At 22.7% G+C, this 20,482-nt stretch overlaps 2 protein-coding genes across 2 annotated transcripts; one reads left to right on the forward strand and one right to left on the reverse strand.

Annotated features, from left to right (window-relative positions):
* Positions 1 to 2,000: 2,000 nt before the first annotated feature.
* LOC122512876 (conserved oligomeric Golgi complex subunit 8) lies at positions 2,001 to 15,442 on the reverse strand. The gene is made up of 10 exons (XM_043628987.1): positions 15,216 to 15,442; positions 15,035 to 15,106; positions 13,285 to 13,409; positions 12,648 to 12,923; positions 9,664 to 9,877; positions 9,146 to 9,306; positions 8,599 to 8,874; positions 3,193 to 3,381; positions 2,569 to 2,724; positions 2,001 to 2,440 (listed from the first exon to the last, which is right to left on the reverse strand). Exons 1-10 carry the CDS (start codon positions 15,268 to 15,270, stop codon positions 2,057 to 2,059), a joined length of 1,908 nt encoding a protein of 635 aa, XP_043484922.1. The 5' UTR covers positions 15,271 to 15,442; the 3' UTR covers positions 2,001 to 2,056.
* A 1,058-nt stretch (positions 15,443 to 16,500) lies between these two features.
* On the forward strand, positions 16,501 to 19,912 carry LOC122512877 (plasma kallikrein-like). The gene is made up of 6 exons (XM_043628988.1): positions 16,501 to 16,556; positions 16,791 to 16,867; positions 17,302 to 17,399; positions 17,697 to 17,997; positions 19,039 to 19,194; positions 19,617 to 19,912. The coding sequence occupies exons 1-6, from the start codon at positions 16,508 to 16,510 to the stop codon at positions 19,761 to 19,763; spliced, it is 828 nt and encodes a 275-aa protein (XP_043484923.1). The 5' UTR covers positions 16,501 to 16,507; the 3' UTR covers positions 19,764 to 19,912.
* Positions 19,913 to 20,482: the final 570 nt, after the last annotated feature.

Raw genomic sequence — 20,482 nt, forward strand, 5'->3', positions numbered from 1 at the left:
TCTTGCAAAGAATTTTATTTAATTCTTTTTTAAATAATTGAATTTTCGTGAATAATTGTAAAGAATTTAAGAAAAAATTCAAGAATTTATCAATTTTTTGAAAAATAATTTAATTTCTATCTGAGAAGAATTTTATTAATTATGAAAATAATTAAATTCTTGCGAAGAATTTTATTCAATTTTATTTTAAATAATTGAATTCTCGTGAAAAATTTTCTTATTTGGAAAAATAATTGAATAATTGTGAAGAATTAAAGAAAGAATTCAAGAATTTATTAATTTTTTTAAAAATAATAGAATTTCTGAGAAGAATTTTTTTATTCATGGAAATAATTGAATTCTTGCGAAGAATTTTATTTAATTCTTTTTTAAATATTTTAATTTTAAAAATTAATTGATTTTCTGAGAAGAATTTTATTATTTTTGGAAAATAATTGAATTGCTGTGAATAATTTTATTAATCTTTGCAAGTAATTGAATTTCTACGAAGAATTTTATTAAAAGCTTTGAAAATAATTGAATTCTTGTGATGAATATTTTTATTTATGAAAACAATTTACTTCCTCCGAATAATTTTATTATTTATGAAAATAATTAAATCTCTGAAAAGAATTTTAAAATCTATAAAATTAATTAAATAATAATTGAATCACTGCAAAGAATTTAATGCCAAATTTTAAAACATTTGATTTTTTCGTAAAAATTTATGCCAATTCTATTTTAAATAATTGAATTCTTGTGAAATTTTTATTCTTTTCATAAAATAACTGAATGCTTGTGTAGAATATTATCAAAATTGTTTTTAAATAATTGAATTATTTTGGGAAATTTTATTAAAATAATAAACATTTAAAATCATTGAATTAAGAAAATTTCTCAAAATAATTGAATTTTTTAACTTTTGAAAATAATTGAATTCTTGTAATAAATATTGTTATTTATGAAAATAATTGAATTTTGCTATTCATTTATAAAGAAAATTGAAATGTTGACGAGGACTTTTTAAAAATTCTTCTTTTTTTTTAAAATTCTTAGAAAATAATTGAATTTTTGCGAAGAATTTTATTAATTTTGGAAATAATTGAATTCTTGTCATGAATATTGTTATTTATGACAATAATTGAATTTTACAATGAATTTTATAAAAATTCCTGAATATAATTGAATTTCGGCGAAGAATTTTGCTATTTATAAAAATAATTTTTTTTTTAAATTTTGAAAATAATTGGATTTCTTGAAAGAATTTTACTATTTATTAAAATAGTTGAATTCTTTTAAAGAATTGCGTTAAAATTTCAAAAATTGAAACTAATTTCAACAGAATTGAAATTAAAATTTTTCAAAAAAATACTTCATTAAATGATTTATAAGTAATAACTTTATGGCAGTTCTTCAATAGAATTTAGTTATTTAAAATAAATTATTATCAGAAATAGAAAAAATGTAAGGTTTTTTTTTTAAGAATTCGTGGTAATTTCATAGTTTACGAGGCAAAGAAAAAGAAACAAAAATTCAAAATTTTTTTATAAATTATAAATATTAAATTTTTTCCAGTACTTTTAAGAAAAATCCCTGACTTTTCTCTAGTTTTCCTGACCTGTGGCAACCCTGTCTATACAAAATTCAACTTTCGTTAATTTTGACTTTTTTATTTTTTTTGTACTATTTTCCGGAAAAAAGGGCAATTTTTTCGATTTAAAAAAAATGTGACTTCTTGAAATATTGCAACAAATATTTTGTTTTAATTATTTTAATTTAAAGTTAAAATATGTTATAATTAATACTAATAGTATTTCTCGATTTAAATATAAAATTTAAGTAAAAATACTTTTTTTTTAAATAATAATTAAGAATATTTCTTAATTTCGATATAAAATTTTTAAACAAAAGAAAATTTGTTTCTCTTTTTGAAAATAATAAATATTGCTCAATTTTCAATTAATTTTTTAAACAGAAAAACTTTTTTTTCAAACTTCGAGAATAATTTTTCGAAAATAATATTGAGATTAAAATTTTATTTACACGCAACAAATTCTCAATCGGAAAATCACAGAATTTAATTCTCACTTTTTTCTGCAAACTCCGTCGTTGATAATTTAATAATTGACTCGTCCGCATTTTCAGCAGCATTTTCCCCTTGAGATAAAATTGACTCGACATTTTTTGTACTCACATCAGTTGAAATTTCCATATCCACATTTCTTTCCTCCCTCATCTCTGTAATTGTTTCACCTTCAGAAACTGTTGTTGTTATCGTTAAATTTTCCAAATTAATATTTTCATCTAAAGAAATTTTCGTTGGGAAATTTTCCAATTCTTTCGTTTTGAATGTTTCCGAGATGGGAAATTCGTGGAGAAATGAATCCTTTGGAATATCACGAATCGGAAGTAGTGTTGCAAGTGGTTCGAGAATTAATTTCTCATTCAAATAAGTCACGCCCTGTAGACAGAAAATTAAAAAATAATTATTTAAGGATAATTTTCAATTTTTTTTTGGAATTTTTTTTTTTTTTTTTAGGGAAAAAAGAATTGAATTTTTTTTAATATATTTTTTTCTTTTCTGTTTACCTCTTTCTGCGATTGAATGGGAGAAATTTCGAGATGTGTCGCTATTTGATTGGCGGGAAAAAGTGCGTGAATGCAAAATTGAACGTAGGGAATTAATTGCTCGCTGAGGCAGTCGACGAATTTCAACATATTTTCCCTTTCGTTTGCGGTGAAGGCCTGAAAAGTAGAAAAATTGCCAGAGAAAAAAAAGAAAAAATTTTTCTTCAATAAATAAAACAAAAAAAAAACTGTTGGAAAAAAAGGGAAACAAATTTCCCAAAAGAAAAAAAAATGGAAAAAATGTTTCAAATTAAATAAATTTCATAAAAAGAAATAAAGTTTTTGAATAAATAAAATTTTATAAAAAGTTTAAAAAAAACTTTTGAAGAAAAGGAAAAAAGCGAAAAAAAATATTATTTTAAAATAAATAAATTTCACAAAAAGAAATAAATATTTTGAATAAATAAAATAAAAAAAAACAGTTGAAAACAAGAAAAATGCGAGAAAAACAAATAAATAAATTTCCAAAAAAAAAATTTTTCGAATAAATAAAATGAAAACCAGAAAGAAACCAAAAAAAAAGCGAAAAAAGAACAAAAAATGTGAAAAAAAACGGAATGAAATTATTTCTTCCTGAAAAAATACCTGTTGCTCCTGTTTGTAAAAAAATAACATTGCTTTTGCAACACAAGAAAGTGATTCTTGCATCAGTTTTGTAAAATTTTGCGAGAGCGCAATCGGCGAACATAGTCGAAATTCATTGAAAGTCGCTATTAATCCGTTACAATATTCAGCGAGGGGATAAAATTCCATCAATTGCTCCGGAGGATTTTCCTGTAAATTGAAAAAAGGAGAATAATAAAGTTTTAGAAATAAAATTGATTAACTTCTCGCAAAGAATATTATTATTTATGAAAAAAATCGAATTCTTCCAAAGAATGCATTATTAAAATTGTACTGAAAATTAATTATTAAATTTTACTAAAATTATTGATATAAAATTAAATTATTTTAAACAAAAACATAAATAATTAAATTTTTTTGAAGATTTTTTTTTAAACTTCGTAAAAATACCTAATGTAGGGTAAGTGTACCAATTGCCGAGGGTGTTCCATTTGTCGATGTTACCATGGTAATAACCAAAAAATATTGTCTAAAATGTCTCATTTGTTTGTTTATATAATATTAATATATTTTTTTTACATTTACAACGCATAAAAAAATTAATATTTATTATTTTTTTTTATTTACAATGTGCTACATTGTTTAAATAAAATTCAAAGTTTGTTTACTCGACAACAGGAACCATCCTCGAAAATTGGTACGTTTACCCTAGTTTTACTTTAATAATTTTCAATTGGAAATTTTTTAAATAATTGAAATTTACAAACAATTTTATCAAAAACTTTTGAGAATAATTGAATTTTTCAGAAAAATTTTATTACAATTTATAAAAATAATTGAATTCTCGCAAAGAATTTGACAATTTATAAAAATAATTGAAATCTTGCGAAGAATTTTATCAGAATTTTTGAAAATAATTAAATTCAATCGTAAAAATTTTATAAAAATGTATAAAAATAATTCATTTTTCTTAAAAATTTGATAAAAACTGTTGAAAATAATTGAATGCAAATTAATATTTATAAAAATAATTGTATTCTTTCGAGAAAGTGTAATTAAAATTGTATTGAAAATAATTTAATTCTTGGCAAGATTTATATTAAAATTCTTTAAAATAATTGAATTGTTTTGAAGAATTTATTTCAATTTTCTAAAAAATAATGAAGTTTTTTTCATAATTTATACTGGAAATTTTGAAGAATTTTACCAAAAATTTAATTATTTTCAATAATTGTAATAAAATTCTTTGCAAAAAGTCAATACATTATAATAATCGTAAGTTCCTTTCCGTTAGCAAATTATCTGCATTCATTTGTTTGTTTTGAAAATTAAATTTTGTGGGTTAAGTATTGGCATTTTTTATTTTTTAATGTCAAACATTTTAATGTAAAAAATACTTTACTCATTAAATTGTCTCGACTCTTTGGTAAAGAATCTAAAATTATCAAAAATTCGAAAAAATTCAAAAATCCAAATTTCTTAAAATTCAACATTTTTTCTTCTCTTTTATGGGATTTAGCTTCATTATTTTTGTGCTTTTGGAAAATACTTTACTTATTAAATTGTCTCGACTCTTTGGTAAAAAATTTAAATTATCAAAAATTCGAAAAAATTCAAAAATTCGATTTTCTTAAAATTCAACATTTTTTCTTCTCTTTTATGGGATTTAGCTTTATTATTTTTGTGCTTTTAGAAAATACTTTACTTATTAAATTGTCTTGACTCTTTGGTAAAAAATCTAAAATTATCGAAAATTATCAAAAATTCAAAAATCCGAATTTCTTAAAATTCAACATTTTATCCTCTCTTTTATGGGATTTAGCTTCATTATTTTTGTGCTTTTGGAAAATACTTTACTTATTAAATTGTCTCGAATCATTGGTAAAAAATCTAAAATTATCAAAAATTCGAAAAAATTCAAATATCCGTTTTTCTTAAAATTCAACATTTTTTCATCTTTTTTATGGGATTTAGCTTCATTATTTTTGTGCTTTTGGAAAATACTTTACTTATTTAATAGTCTCGACTCTTTGGTAAAAAATCTAAAATTATAAAAAATTCGAAAAAATTCAAAAATCCAAATTTCTTAAAATTCAACATTTTTTCTTCTCTTTTATGGGATTTAGCTTCATTATTTTTGTGCTTTTGGAAAATACTTTACTTATTAAATTGTCTCGAATCATTGGTAAAAAATCTAAAATTATCACAAATTCGAAAAAATTCAAATATCCGTTTTTCTTAAAATTCAACATTTTTTCCTCTCTTTTATGGGATTTAGCTTCATTATTTTTGTGCTTTTGGAAAATACTTTACTTATTTAATAGTCTCGACTCTTTGGTAAAAAATCTAAAATAATCAAAAATTCGAAAAAATTCAAAAATCCAAATTTCTTAAAATTCAACATTTTTTCTTCTCTTTTATGGGATTAGGCTTCATTATTTTTGTGCTTTTGGAAAATACTTTACTTATTAAATTGTCTCGACTCTTTGGTAAAAAATCTAAAATTATCAAAAATTCGAAAAAATTCAAAAATCCAAATTTCTTAAAATTCAACATTTTTTCTTCTCTTTTATGGGATTTAGCTTCATTATTTTTGTGCTTTTGGAAAATACTTTACTTATTCAATAGTCTCGACTCTTTGGTAAAAAATCTAAAATTATCAAAAATTCGAAAAATTTCAAAAATCCGTTTTTCTTAAAATTCAACATTTTATCCTCTCTTTTATGGGATTTAGCTTCATTATTTTTGTGCTTTGGGAAAATACTTTATTTATTAAATTGTCTCGACTCTTTGGTAAAAAATCTAAAATTATCAAAAATTCGAAAAAATTCAAATATCCGTTTTTCTTAAAATTCACTATTTTTTCTTCTCTTTTATGGGATTTAGCTTCATTATTTTTGTGCTTTTAGAAAATACTTTACTTATTAAATTGTCTCGACTCTTTGGTAAAATATCTAAAATTATAAAAAATTTGAAAAAATTCAAAAATCCAAATTTCTTAAAATTCAACATTTTTTCTTCTCTTTTATGGGATTAAGCTTCATTATTTTTGTGCTTTTGGAAAATACTTTACTTATTTAATAGTCTCGAATCTTTGGTAAAAAATCTAAAATTATAAAAAATTCGAAAAAATTCAAAAATCCAAATTTCTTAAAATTCAACATTTTTTCTTCTCTTTTATGGGATTTAGCTTCATTATTTTTGTGCTTTTGGAAAATACTTTACTTATTAAATTGTCTCGAATCATTGGTAAAAAATCTAAAATTATCAAAAATTCGAAAAAATTCAAATATCCGTTTTTCTTAAAATTCAACATTTTTTCCTCTCTTTTATGGGATTTAGCTTCATTATTTTTGTGCTTTTGGAAAATACTTTACTTATTTAATAGTCTCGACTCTTTGGTAAAAAATCTAAAATTATCAAAAATTCAAAAATCCAAATTTCTTAAAATTCAACATTTTTTCTTCTCTTTTATGGGATTAAGCTTCATTATTTTTGTGCTTTTGGAAAATACTTTACTTATCAAATTTTCTCGACTCTTTGGTAAAAAATCAAAAATTATTAAAAATTATCAAAAATCCGAAAAATCGAATTGCTTAAAATTCAACATTTTTTTTGTCTTTTATGCCATTTAGCTTTATTATTATTTGAATTTTTATTCAAGAGAAAAAATGGAAAACTGAAAAAATTTAGAAACTTTTAAAAATTCCAGGCCTTTTCCATGATTTCCCTGATTTCCAGAAGCCTTTTAAAAATTCCATACCATTTTCATGATTTTCCAGATTCTGTAGGAACCCTGCTTTTGTCTGACTTTCTTCTAAATTATCGAATTCAGTGATTTCTGTGGTGAATTTGGTTAAGTTGTAAAATGATTAATTTCTATTTGAATTCGTTTTTTTTTTTAATGTAGAAAATCTGATGTTAATTTAATTCTTTTTTCGTTATGCACGGCAAAAAATATTTAGCTGAATGAACTACAGATTTCACTTTAGTAGCGAAATTTTTCAGTGCTTCAATTAATACTTTCGTTATTCTAGAGAAACTTATCGCTATTTCAAGTAAAACTTTTTTCATTGTGTAATAATTATTATTTCTTTGAAAAGTATTTAATTTAAAATGGCTTTAGAAAATAAGCAATGCAGAAGATGACCCAGATACTAATTGTAATTGTTCTAGCCATAGTTTAAGTCTAGTAATGTAAATTCTATTTAAATTGAGACCATTGAGTGAAATTATTTGAATTTTAGTTAGTTAAATCTCTTTGTAAGGTTATAATAATTATTTCTTTAAAATTTTTTAAATTGTTTAAAATAAGCAGCCCCATACAACATTCCCGCGCGCTTGCGCGCGGATAGTTTGGCTAGTTTATAAATAATTAAAATCTTCGTAAAAAATACAATTATTTTTATATAAATAATAAAATTCTGATCAGGATTTCACTTACTTATTTTCAATACAAATTTTAATTAACTTCTTCGAAAATTACAATTTCTTTTAAATCTTGTAAAAATTCTCCGAGAAATTTCAATTATTTAAAAAAAATAATTGAATTTTTCACAAAAGTTAAATTATTTTAAATACAATTTTAATTGAATTCCAGGAAAAATTAAATTATCTTTTAAACATTTTTCTTTTAATTTTTCGAAACAATTGAATAATATCAATAACTAGTAAATTTTGCATAGGAATTCACTTATTTTAAATACAATATTTTAATAGAATTCTTCACAACAATTAGCTTACTTTTTAAAATTTTGTAAAAATTCTTTTCAAGAATTCAATTATTTCCAGAAATAATTAAATTTTGTCGATGTACTGAAATAATCATTGAATTCTTGTAAAGTATTTATTAAAAAATTTGAAAATGAAATTCTTTTTAAGAATTAATTAATTTGATTATTTTTTTTATTTCGTTAAAATAATGTAATTTTTTAAAGTAATTTTAATTAAAAATTTTTAAAACAATTGAAATTTACAAAGAATTTTAATAAAAAATTTTTAAGAATAATTGAATTCTTTAGAAAAATTTTATTAAACTTTTTAAAAATAATATGAACCTGTTAGAGTAATTTTTTAAAAATTATCTTGAAAATAATTGAATTTTTTCCTAGAAATTTAATTAAAATTGTATTAAAAATTATTTTAATTTCTCAGAAAAATTTATATTATCTTTAAATTTTGAATCTGTAATTATTCAAAAATTGAAGTTTATTCTTGAAAATATAAAACTTTTTAATTTACAAAATAATAGTAAATGGAATACCGTGTTCCGCGCGTATTATTTGCTAGTAAAATAAATAAAGAAAATAAAAAAGTAAATAAAAGAAATAAAGTAAAGAAAATAATTAAAACAAACCTCTTTTAAAAAAGAAAATTTTAAATACTTTTCTTCGTTCAAAATTATTCTAAATTCAAAGAAAAACTTACAGACGGAGCGACATTTTCGACTTTAACATCCGAACGTTGAACTTTATTGATAAGCGTAAAAGTTTCCATGTCCTTTTCAAATTTTTTCGTTGCTCTCCAAATGTTCGCCTCGACTTTATCGCCGATAACTTTGACAAAAATGGCCGACATTCGCCCAGTGAAATCGGCTCCAACTCGTCCGAATGATAGAGCAAAGTACGTACACTGTCCGAGAATTGAATCAATAGAATTTACTCCAGGTAAATCTTGTTCCAATGTTCCGAGGAATTGCGAAATCTAAAGAAAAGAAAAGAAAAAAAATCAAATAAGTAAAAAATAAAAATAAATCAAGTAAATGTGAAAAAAAAACAAATAAATAAAGAAAACAATTAAAAAAGAAACAGGCCTCGAATCGACTTTAAGGAACAAAAAAGTCGCTTTAGTCGATTAAAAATACAAAAATGTCGAAAAAGCCGTTTATTTAATTAATAAAGTAAACAAGTAAAAAAAAATTAAATATTTTTAAAAAATAGATAAACATTTCTTTTTGTTTTAATTTTCATCTCACTTTTTCCTCGAGCCAATGATAGAAAATTGCCGACTCGTTTATCGAAATATCACGTCCCAAACTAATGTGATCCTGATCGCTGAACATCGCACGATATTGAGTGATAATATTAAATAAATGAATCCTCGAGAGTTCGATTGTTTTCGTCAGGTGGAAATTCGCTGCAAAAAAATCATTGTTAATTAAAATTTTGAATTAAATTAAAGTATTAAAAAATCATAGAATTCTTATTATGAAGAACTTTATTAAATTTTTATTAAAAAATTATTGGAGTATATCCCAAAATTTTATAACAATTTTTGGAAATAATACTAATTTATTAGTTAATAAACGATTCTTTTTAAAATTTCAAATCTATAACTGTTTAAAAATTAGGATTTCAAATCTAAAACTATTTAAAAATTTAAATTTTAAATTTAAAATTACTGAAAAATTAAAAAAAAAATGAAATTAAAGTAAAAATGAAAATTAAAAAATATTTAGAAAAAAAAATTGTAATTTACATAATTAAATCTTACGATCTTCGTTTGGAATCGCCGAGAGTAATCCTTGGAGCCAACTATCGCGCGCTTGGAGAAATTTAATTCTTAGTTCGGGTTCCGTAAAGGCGTCCATTGAACGCAACAAACCGACTAATTGAAGACATCGAGGAAGTGGCAAATCTCCACGAAGGGAACCAACCACCTGACCAACCATACTCGACCAACTGTTTTCAATTTCTGCCACAACCGACTGGAATTTGAAACGAATTTTTTTTTTTTTAATTTCGCGAAAATTCATCTTCATTAATAATTTATAATAATAAAAATAATATTAACCCTAATAGCAGGGTTGCCACGAAAATTAAATTTTTTTTCCCTGACTTTTCCCTGATTTCCAGACAAAATTTTGACTTTCTCCCTGACCCTGAAGAATATACCGATTCACTCCAAAAATTATTAGATACTCACTATTACATTTATATTTACGAATTTCTTTAAGTGTCAAATTATTCGACAACATCAATAACTTCTTTTTTAAATAAATAGTTAATCATTATTATTTTTCTATAGAAATTAAGGATTTCAAATCCAAACCTTCTGAAATTAAACAACTTATCAAAAATTGTTATAAAACATGAAGAAATCAATCACTTTCTTCACGTTTTATAATAAATTTAAAATGACAGAGTGATAAAATCATTATTTTATACTATAAGAATATTGCAACTATAAATTTAAATTTTCAAAGATTTTCATTTTTAACCCTTTTCAAAATTCACGCTATGATGCTTTTAATATTCAATTATAATTTCAAATTTTAATTGGAATTTATTTTCAATCAATTTTTATTAGAAAATTTTTCGAGAATTCAATTATTTAAATGCAAAGATAAATAATCTATTAAATAATTAAATATTTCTTAAAATTGAATTTTTTTAAAGAAATTTATAAAAAAATTCTAAAAATAATTGAATTCTTTCGGCGAATTTTAAAAAAATTATAAAGAATAAATGCAATTTTCTATCAGTTTATGTAAAATTGTACATAAAAAATAATTGAAACTCGGCTATAAATATTGTTATTTATAAAAGTAATTTAATTCTTGCAACGAATTTTATTAAAGACATTTTTAAAGAATTGAATTCCTGTGAAGAATTTTATTTCTGAAAATAATTCGATTCCGGAGAAAAATATTATTATTTATGATAATAAATTAATTTCTTGTAAAGAATTTTATTCAAATTTTTTAAATAATTGAATTTCTCAGAATTTTTTATAACATTTTTTAAATAATTACATTCCATCGACAAAATTTTATTAAAAAATTGAATATAATTGAAATATGACGAAGAATTTTATAAAATTTTTATTTAAATAATTAAATTCTTGTGAAAAGTTTTATTTTTGAAAAAAATTTGAATTCTTGTGAAGAATTTAATTAAAATTTCTTAAATAATAATTGCTTCGAAAAATTTTATTTTTTAAGAAAATAATTGAATTTTTTCGAAGATTTTTACAAACTTGACAGTAAAATTGTAACTCCTATAAGGAATGTTATATTTTACGAAAATAATTGTATTCTATAGTCAATTTTATTATAATTTTTCAAATTTATGAAACATTTTATCAAATTTTTTTAAATAATTTAATTCTCGAGAAAAATTTTATTATTTATGAAAATAATTGATTTCTTACGAAGAATTTTATTCAAATTTTTTTCAAATAATTGAATTCCCATAGAAAAAATGTATTATTTGTGAAAATAATTGAATTCTTAAGAAGAATTGTATTGAAAATAATTGAATTATATAGGAAAATTTTATTAAAATTGCAATTTTATTAACTAAATCTTGTAAAAAATGTTGTCAAAATTTTTTTAAATAATAGAATTTTTAAAAGAATTTGATTTAAATTTTGCGAAATAATTGAATTTCTCAGAACTATTTTTTTCTATTCTTTGAATATATTTGAATTCTTTCGATAAACTTCATTAAAGAATTAAAAATAATTGAATTGGTGCGAAGAAATTTATAAAAAAATTGAAAAGTAATTGAATTCCTGTGAAATTTTTATTAAAATTTCGTTTAAATAATTGAATTCTTTTGTAAAATTTTATTAAAATAGTAGATATTAAAAATAATTGAAATGAGGAAAATTTTTGAAAATAATTGAAATTTTGCCAAGAATTTTATTAAATTTTTTGAAAATAATTGAATTTCGGAGAAGAATATTGTATTATTTATAAAAATAATTGAAATTTTGACGAGAATGTTTATAAATTTTTAAAAATAATTGAATTTTTTTAATCAGTTGTTCTTAAAATTTCTATTTAAATTGATCAAAAATTGAAATTTTAAAAAATTTCATATTGAAGCCTTTGAAGTTGATCTATTTATGCAGATTTTAAACGCAACTCTTTTGAAATGTAATAAATTTTGAAGTAAAATTATTCATTAAATAATTTTTGAGTAATAATTTGATGATAGTTGTTGAAGAATGAAGTTATTTAAAAAGAAATTATTGTCAGAAACAGAAAAAGTTGAAAGTTTTGTATTAAAATTCTTGTCAATTTCATAGTTTGTGAGGCAAACAAAAAAAATACCAAAATTCAGAATTTTCTTATAAATTCTAAAACTTAAATTTTTTCCAGTACTTTTAATAAAAATCCCTGACTTTTCCCTGACTTGTGGCAACCCTGTAGTAGATGAGTGCAAAGCCTGATATTTTAGAAAAAATTATAACCAAAATTTGCAAGCCTTTAAAAAAATGATATTCTTTTGTGCAAATTCGTTTACAGTTTTCGAATTTTCTTTCTTTTTCGCAAAAGAATATTTATTACAAACGAAATTTAAAAAACCTTACGCCAACTCGGCTTATACTACTCTATTGAGTAATAACCATCTGGATGTTAAATAAAATTTCTGTAAAATGAACAACTTTTTAATAATTTGAAATGAAAATAATTGAAATTAATTTTAATAAATTAAATAGAAATAACGTTCTGCAATAAAAATTCTCACCGCAACAATAGGAATATCGCCATGTTTCGTGCCCAATTGTCGGGCGTATTGCGATATTTCCAAAGCCTCATTATATTGATTACTTCGTAAGCACGATTCCATAAGTTGTGGCATTTCAAGAATCTCCAAAAGTTCTCCACTTCTATTCAATGTTAAACCATTGAGTCGGCGATGTGAATTAATATCCTTTGAGGCATCGCAAAATAATTGACATTTCTCAATGAATCGTGGAATGTCCTTTGTCAAATTCTCCAATCTATTTTCCGTTTCGTTGAACTGCGATACAAATTAGAAACAAGAGAACAATTAGATTTCGTTTGTGAAAATAATTTCAAAAAAACAAAACCTAATTAGAAAATATTTATAAAAATTATATTTATAAATATAAAGTAAATTAAAAAATTTTTAAATAGAGTAAATAATTAATTTATATTTTACTTTATTTATTTACTTTATTTAAACATTTTTTTAATTTACTTTATATTTATAAATATAACGTCTTTCGAAATAAATAAAGTAAAATACAAATTAATAAATATATTTATTAATTTATATTTTACTTTATTTATTTACTCTACGAGAAAAATTTAAAAATTATCAAACCAAAGTTAAGAAAAAACTAAAATATTTCTTGTACTTGTTTGAAAATTTCCCTCGAACTCTCCGCAGTTTGAATAAATGTTTTATAATTGGCAAAAACAAGATCCTGGGTATTTTGTAAAACTGCATTTTTTTCATCAACTAAATGATCGGGTTCCTTATCTGAAAAAATAAGAATTTTTACATACATTCAATATTTTTAATCCCTCTCAATCTCTCTAAAGTTTTAGAAAGTTTTAAATAAACGAAATTAATTTATTTCGTTGTCAATTTAAAATTTTATTATAAAAACTATTGGGTTCACGTATCAAAAATTGATAAAAAATATTTAATTTAATATATTTACATGTTATTATATATAATAATATAATTATTCACCTATTTTTATTTATTTTTTAATTTCTTTTTGATAATCGTGAATAATTCTTGAAAATATTTCTATTGAAAAAATATTTTGATCGTAAGAATGTTCAACAGTTTTGAAATTAATATTAAAAATTGATTTTAGTGAATAATTCTTGAAAATATTTGTATTGGAAAAATATTTCGTTCAAAATTTTTGAAATTAACATTAAAAATTAAAAAATTATTATATTAGGGGAATGTAGTCAAGGTTGGTCTACTGTCTAGGTAGGCCACTCGCGTTTTTTTGTCAAGTTCACTAGCGCCACCTACGCGCATATTTGTCGAAGCTTGTCTTAGTGAAACCTAACTTTTTGTTCAATTACATTTTCGGAAAATCAAAAATTGTGTTTTCTGTGACGTCGGTACAAAAAAAGCTGAAAAAAAGTTTTGTGCATAATGTGAAAAACCATTAATAAGAGATAAAAAACAAATTGAATCGTCAAGGCAAGTATGCAGAAAATTTGTGGGACTCATGGTTGAAAGGAAAACAAAGTAAAAAATCGAATCCCGAAACGTATTTCTTTATGGTTACAACAATTCGGTAATGCTACTTACTGTCAAGGTCGGCCACTATGTGTTTAAAATGCGCAAAGATGACGACGAGCTACTTCATTTGCAAAAACTGCAATTCTATATAACTCATAATATAATTGATCATCTTATTAATATTTTTATTTAATTTTATTAATATTTTAGTGCAAAATTTTTTTTTATTTATATTTATTTTTTTATATTGTTTATTTTTATTATTTTATTATTTCATTAAGTTACAAGCTGTAAACAATAAAGAATCAATTTTCCGTAACTCCAAACATGTTATTTTATTTTTTAAAGATTAATGCCCTTTGAATTTTAAACATGGCCGACCTTAACTGTAATGGCCAACCTGGACTACAAATTTTTTTTTTTTTAAATCTTTATAACTTTTTCATTTTTAAACCTGTCAATTTACTTTGTACAGAAAAAATGTTCCTATTAAACAGGACTTTCCAACCATATACTTCAATTGTCCAAATTCATTTTTAAAAAAAAGTTATAAACAAAAGTCAAAAAGGTGGCCGACCTAGACTATGTTCCCCTATATTTTTGTAAAGAAAAATATTTCGTTTATAGAAACGTTTAAATTTTTTAAAATTAACATTAAAATTATAAAATTATTATTATTGTATTTTTCTAACTCGAAAAAATCTTTCGATCATAAAAACGTTCAAATTTATTGAAATTATTATTAAAAATTATTATAAAATTATTATTTTTATTTCTTTTGTAACGAAAAATATAATAATAATAATTTTATAATTTTTAATATTATTTTCAAAAAATTTGAACGTTTTTTATAAACGAAAAATTGTTTCGAGTTAGAAAAATATTGCAAAACTCACTCAATTGATCGATGTCAAATCCTCCTAATTTCGACAAATATTGATAAAAATCAGGATTCTCCTTCCAAGAATCTGTAAATATATTTTCAAAATTTAAAAAGAGAGTAAAAATAATTGAATAGATAATTTAAAGTTGTTTTTAAAACAAAAGAACAAATTTCGCGAGGACAAATCTTTTAACCTGGTATTCCTTCAGGAAATACAAGTTCTATCACTTTTTCCGTCTCGATATCCATTGTTTTCACTTTTATACACTTATTTAAACATTATTTAATAATTTTCTCAGAGGAATTGTTTAATAAAAATATTTTAAAACTGTTTTTCTTTGGTCATTGCTTGTAAAAATATTTACCAATTGCGACAAATATTGAAAGAACAGAAGAGAACTGTCAAAATTTTGAGGTTATGTCGCTCTGAAACGTGGCAAAGGTGGCAAGCCTGCGACGAATAGCGCGGGATTATTTGAATTTTCAAAAAATTTAAAATACTACTATTTGGATTTTAAAGGTCTGTACACAATAAAAATAATAATTTACAATAAAAAAAAAGATAAAAATACAACAAATTGTTAAATAGATAATTAAATTATGTGAATTAAATAATATTTAAATAATAACAATAAGATAAAGTAAATTGTGTACAAATATAATATACATTATAATTTATTGTATTTATTATATAAGTATATCAGTATATTATCTATATTTATTTAATAAAAATAATAATTTCTATCATATTTTGAAAAAATAATTATTATTGATTAAATAAATAAATTAATTAAAAAAAATATAAAAAAAATATTATAAGGTAATAAATATAGTGCAACAAATAATAACATAAATAATAAAAAAAATAATAATAGTAATAAGGGAGCGTTCACAAATAATTTTACGCACTTTTTTGAGAATTCACCCCCTCCCCCCACATTGTTATATCATTTGTATATGTTCCCTATTATTAATAATAATCTTTATTTTTTAATAAAAAATTGTAATTTTCTATATAAGTAAAAAATAAATAAATAATAATAATAATATTAATAATTAAAATAATAAAAAAATAGAGATAAAAAATAAAATACTATATTAATAATAAAAATATAAATTTATTTAGAAAATAATAAAACTGGCTATCAATATAATTATAATAATTTGTATAGAAAAAATATCAACGTTAGAAAAAAAATATTAATTTTCTTACTCGACTTTTCATGTTTTAAATAAATAATTATTATTTTTTGTACGCGCTATCTCAATGAGTAGATGGAAAAAAATATGCCACTTTTAATGTAGAGAAAAAAAAAGTTGCCTAAACTAGTGATTATAACAATTTTTTTTATAAATATTATATATTTATAAAAATAAACAAATTCCTATTAAATTGTGACGTCACTATAAAGATAAGACATTTTTTACTATATAAGGCAGAATAATGATTATTTATTTTATTAATATTAAAAAAAAAAAATTTACAATGTCACTTCCAAAATGGACATTGACTATTTTTTCATTACTCGTCGCGTGTAAGTAAAAAAGAAATTTTTTTTAACCTGTTAAAATATTCTTTTTATAATTTTAATTTTAATTGAATTTTTCGAATCATAAAATATAAATAATAAAAATAAAAAAGTAATAATAAAAATAATAATTAATTTATTATTTTTATTATAATAATTATATTAATTAATTTTAATCAATATTAATTAATACTTAATTTATTGTTAATTAATTCTTCTTAATTTTATATTTTGAAACAGCAAATTTCTATGAAGTTTGGGGTCAAAATAGAATTATTGGCGGTAATGAAACTGATATATCGAAATTTCCATTTCTGGTGAGAATTTATTTTTTCAAATTATAATTTCTATTATTTTATATATAAAAGAAAAAGAGAAGACAAAATAGAAAAAGTAATAAAATAACAATTAGTTGAGTGCAAAAAAAAATTGAAAAGTTATCGTAATTATATAAAAATTATACTTAATTAGCGTAGTACAATTTTTTAAAAATTCAAATTTTAAATTTTGCTATAGAAAATTTTGAATTTTAATTTCTAATAAAAGATTTTTAAAATTTTATTTTTATTCAAAATTTTGATCATTATATTTAAATATAAAAAATTTGAATTTCATTTTTCTTGTAAAATTTTGAATTTATAGTTTCATTCCAAATTTTTTTTTTTTTAATTTTTAAATAAAAAGATTTTAATTTTTCTCTTGAATATAAAAAATTTCTTAATTTTGAATAACAAATTTTAATTTTCTGTAGGTTGAAATAACCTTAATTGGAATTAATTTCCATCCTTTATGCGGTGCAGCAATAATCAGTAAATCATGGGCAGTATCAGCGTCTCATTGTTTTATGGAGTAAGAAATATTTAATTAAAATTATTAAATTAAATTATATTTTAATTAATTTAATTAGAAATAAATTATTTTTTAAATACAAATTTTTTAAAATTATAATTACAAATTATAATTTTTATAAATTGTAATTATAAATTAAAATGATTAATCATATAATATAAATTAAAACCTTATTCAGTTTAATTAAATTTTATGGAATTTTAATTTTATTTGACTTAAATTAAATTTTTATAAATGAAACTATTAAACTAAATTTTATAAATAATTTATATAAATTAAAAATACTTTTGCAAATAGTATCGGCGATAAACTAAAAATTGACATGTACCAAGTTGTGAGCGGCACCACTTACACCAAGGAAATGATTACAAAGGACAAGAAAGCACCGAAAATTCACAACATAACGAAATATCATATGCATGAGAAATTTGGTCGCGATAAAAGTAAAGAAAAAAGTGATGGTTATGATATTGCCGTCTTTAAGGTTGATCCACCATTCGAATACGATGAGCTCACCCAACCAGCGAAATTACCGAAAAAAAATCAAGCACCAAAAGATAAATGGGCCCAAATTGCTGGCTGGGGTTGCACATCAATTGTAAGACTGATAAATATTTTATTTATTTTCTATTTGCAAATTAATTATTCCAAATAGTTGAAAATTATTTAATTAATAATAATTTTGATGGAATTAAGTATCTACTAATAAGTGTTGTGAATTAACCTTTAAACTTCAATTTGATAAATTTTATTGTAGAGGTACTTTATTTCAAACTAACCATTATGAATGAACCTTTACAATCTTAACCATATGAAATATAGTGCTAATTTGTATTGTAAAGGTAGCTTATTTCCACCTAACCATTATGAATGAACCTTTACAATATTAATTATATGAAGTACATATGTCGTTAATTTGTATTGTAAAGGTACTTTATTTTCATCAAACCATTATAAATGAACCTTTACAATATTAATCATATAGGCTGTTTTCGGCACTCACCCAGGGTTAACCCCGAGTTAACTATTATCCAATCATCAAAAACATTCTGTTGGTCTAACCAATCACCATTAACCCGGAGTTAACTCGGGGTAAGTGCCGAAAACAGCGATGAAGTACATATATCGTTAATTTGTATTGTAAAGGTACCTTATTTTCACCTAACCATTATGAATGAACCTTTACAATAATAACCATGAAATATAGCTTGTATTGTAGAGGTACCTTATTTTCACCTAACCATTATGAATGAACCTTCACAATATTAACCATGAAATATAGCTTGTATTGTAAAGTTACCTTATTACCTAACTACTGTTTGTCAACTACCCAGCCTTGTTGAAATTTTTGTTAATTACGCCTTGCAAAGTTGGTTAGTTGACAAAAAAAAAGAAAATTACTACGTTTCGGTTTGAAAATCTATTGTGAATTGACCTTTACCCCGTTGGTACTTTGCGACTACAGCGCTCCTCGCGGCTAAACTGTGTCAACTTAGGTGGGAAATGTCATTCTCTCCTTGTCTAATGCACACGTTTCCATAGTAACAGATTCATTACCGAAAAAGATAGTACAATGTAAAGATATTTATTGTTATTAATAAACAATACTTTTTCTAACCTTATAATATTTGAAATTCAGGGAGGAAGTACAAATCCAACATTACTCTCCGCTCGTATAAAGAGGTCCAGTGATAAGCAATGCGAAGAATTGTATCCTGATATTGCACACAAAAATAGTGTTTTATGCTATGGAACACCAAAGGACAAAAATGGTACTATCTCGAATATTTGCCAGGTAAGGAAAATAAACACTTATAATGAACTTTTATGATTTTTGCAATTAAGCTAATCAGTTTTAAATTTACGAGGTTATGGTAGCCAAGAGGCAAAAACGATTTGTTTTCCTTCTTCCACTTGTTTGCATACGGCAACATTGTGAAAGAGGCTTTATTATAATAAAAGTTAAAAAAAAGTTATTGTAGACGAACTATTATAATACTAATTAAGTAAAAAGTACACCCAAATGCATTTATGCTGTCCTTCCGATCTGACGTCGTGTAATTTCTGTCAAAATGTTTTTAGTTCATGATAAACATTCGTATGTCACGAACTAAAAATATTTGATAGAAATGGACACGACTTTTCAGAATTCCGTCAAACCGGAAAGACAAAATATATGCATTTGGGTGTACTTTAAAAAAAATTTACTTTTTTCAGGGTGATTCCGGTGGTCCATTAATTGAAGGCAAGGATTTGGTGATTGGTGTTGTTAGTATGTCTAAAAAGTCAAGCGCAAAATATCCTGGATTATTCAGTAGCACTTCATTTTATCGCGATTGGATTAAAGGAAAAACTGGTGTTTAATTTTCACTCTACGAAAAAAAAATAATTAAACATAGATTGGAATGTTCGTTATTGTACAAACGCTCTCTGTTGAAAGTTATCAGAACTTTATTCGAATGAAAATTTAAAATATAAATTTAAAAAATTGAATAAAAAGTATTTTTTAGTAATATTTTAGTTATTATTTAACAATTAGGTTAGATTTACATATCTGTCGAGTAGTAAAAAAATATTTACCGGTCGGTGAATATTTCTTCACTCAACGCATTTGTAAATCTAGCCTTAGGGTGCGATCCCATGTATGCAGAATACGTCGACCGAAAGCAGAAAATCATGAGAGTGAAAAGAACAACAATATCTATCTATCTCTTTCGCACTCATGATTTTCTGTTTTCGGTCGACGTATTCTGCTGTAATGGGATTGCACCCTTATTCGCCACTGGACAATTTTCCACTTTTTTTGCCAACTGCCCAACCCTGCTAGATGAAATTTTCAAGTTTGTCAACTACCCAATGTTGCAAGATGAAAACGGAATTCGACAGTTGGCAAGTGTTCACTCAGTGAATCGGAGCTTGCATATTCCTAAAGCATTTTTGTCAGTTGAATCCAAATCCATTGCCCCTTTATCTCCATCACGTCTCGATTTTTTTAAATAACCATTTTTTTACTTATTTAAACATAAATTATCTGTAATGTAATAAAAAGACAAAAACAGGTATATTTTAGGTTACTAAAATTT

The sequence above is a fragment of the Leptopilina heterotoma genome, unplaced genomic scaffold (genome assembly GCF_015476425.1).
Source record: "Leptopilina heterotoma isolate Lh14 unplaced genomic scaffold, ASM1547642v1 Lhet_129, whole genome shotgun sequence".
Classification (NCBI taxonomy): domain Eukaryota; kingdom Metazoa; phylum Arthropoda; class Insecta; order Hymenoptera; family Figitidae; genus Leptopilina; species Leptopilina heterotoma.

Bases quoted from the DNA above. Each gene is read 5' to 3' on its own strand.
- LOC122512876 (XM_043628987.1), bottom strand. From the start codon at position 15,270: ATGGATATCGAGACGGAAAAAGTGATAGAACTTGTATTTCCTGAAGGA. The intron at 15,107-15,215 runs GTTAAAAGATTT...ATATATTTACAG, and splicing joins ATTTCCTGAAGGAATACCAG to ATTCTTGGAAGGAGAATCCT. The intron at 12,924-13,284 runs GTACAAGAAATA...TTTGTATCGCAG, and splicing joins CGAGGGAAATTTTCAAACAA to TTCAACGAAACGGAAAATAG.
- LOC122512877 (XM_043628988.1), top strand. From the start codon at position 16,508: ATGTCACTTCCAAAATGGACATTGACTATTTTTTCATTACTCGTCGCG. The intron at 16,868-17,301 runs GTGAGAATTTAT...AATTTTCTGTAG, and splicing joins TATCGAAATTTCCATTTCTG to GTTGAAATAACCTTAATTGG. The intron at 17,400-17,696 runs GTAAGAAATATT...TTTTGCAAATAG, and splicing joins GCGTCTCATTGTTTTATGGA to TATCGGCGATAAACTAAAAA.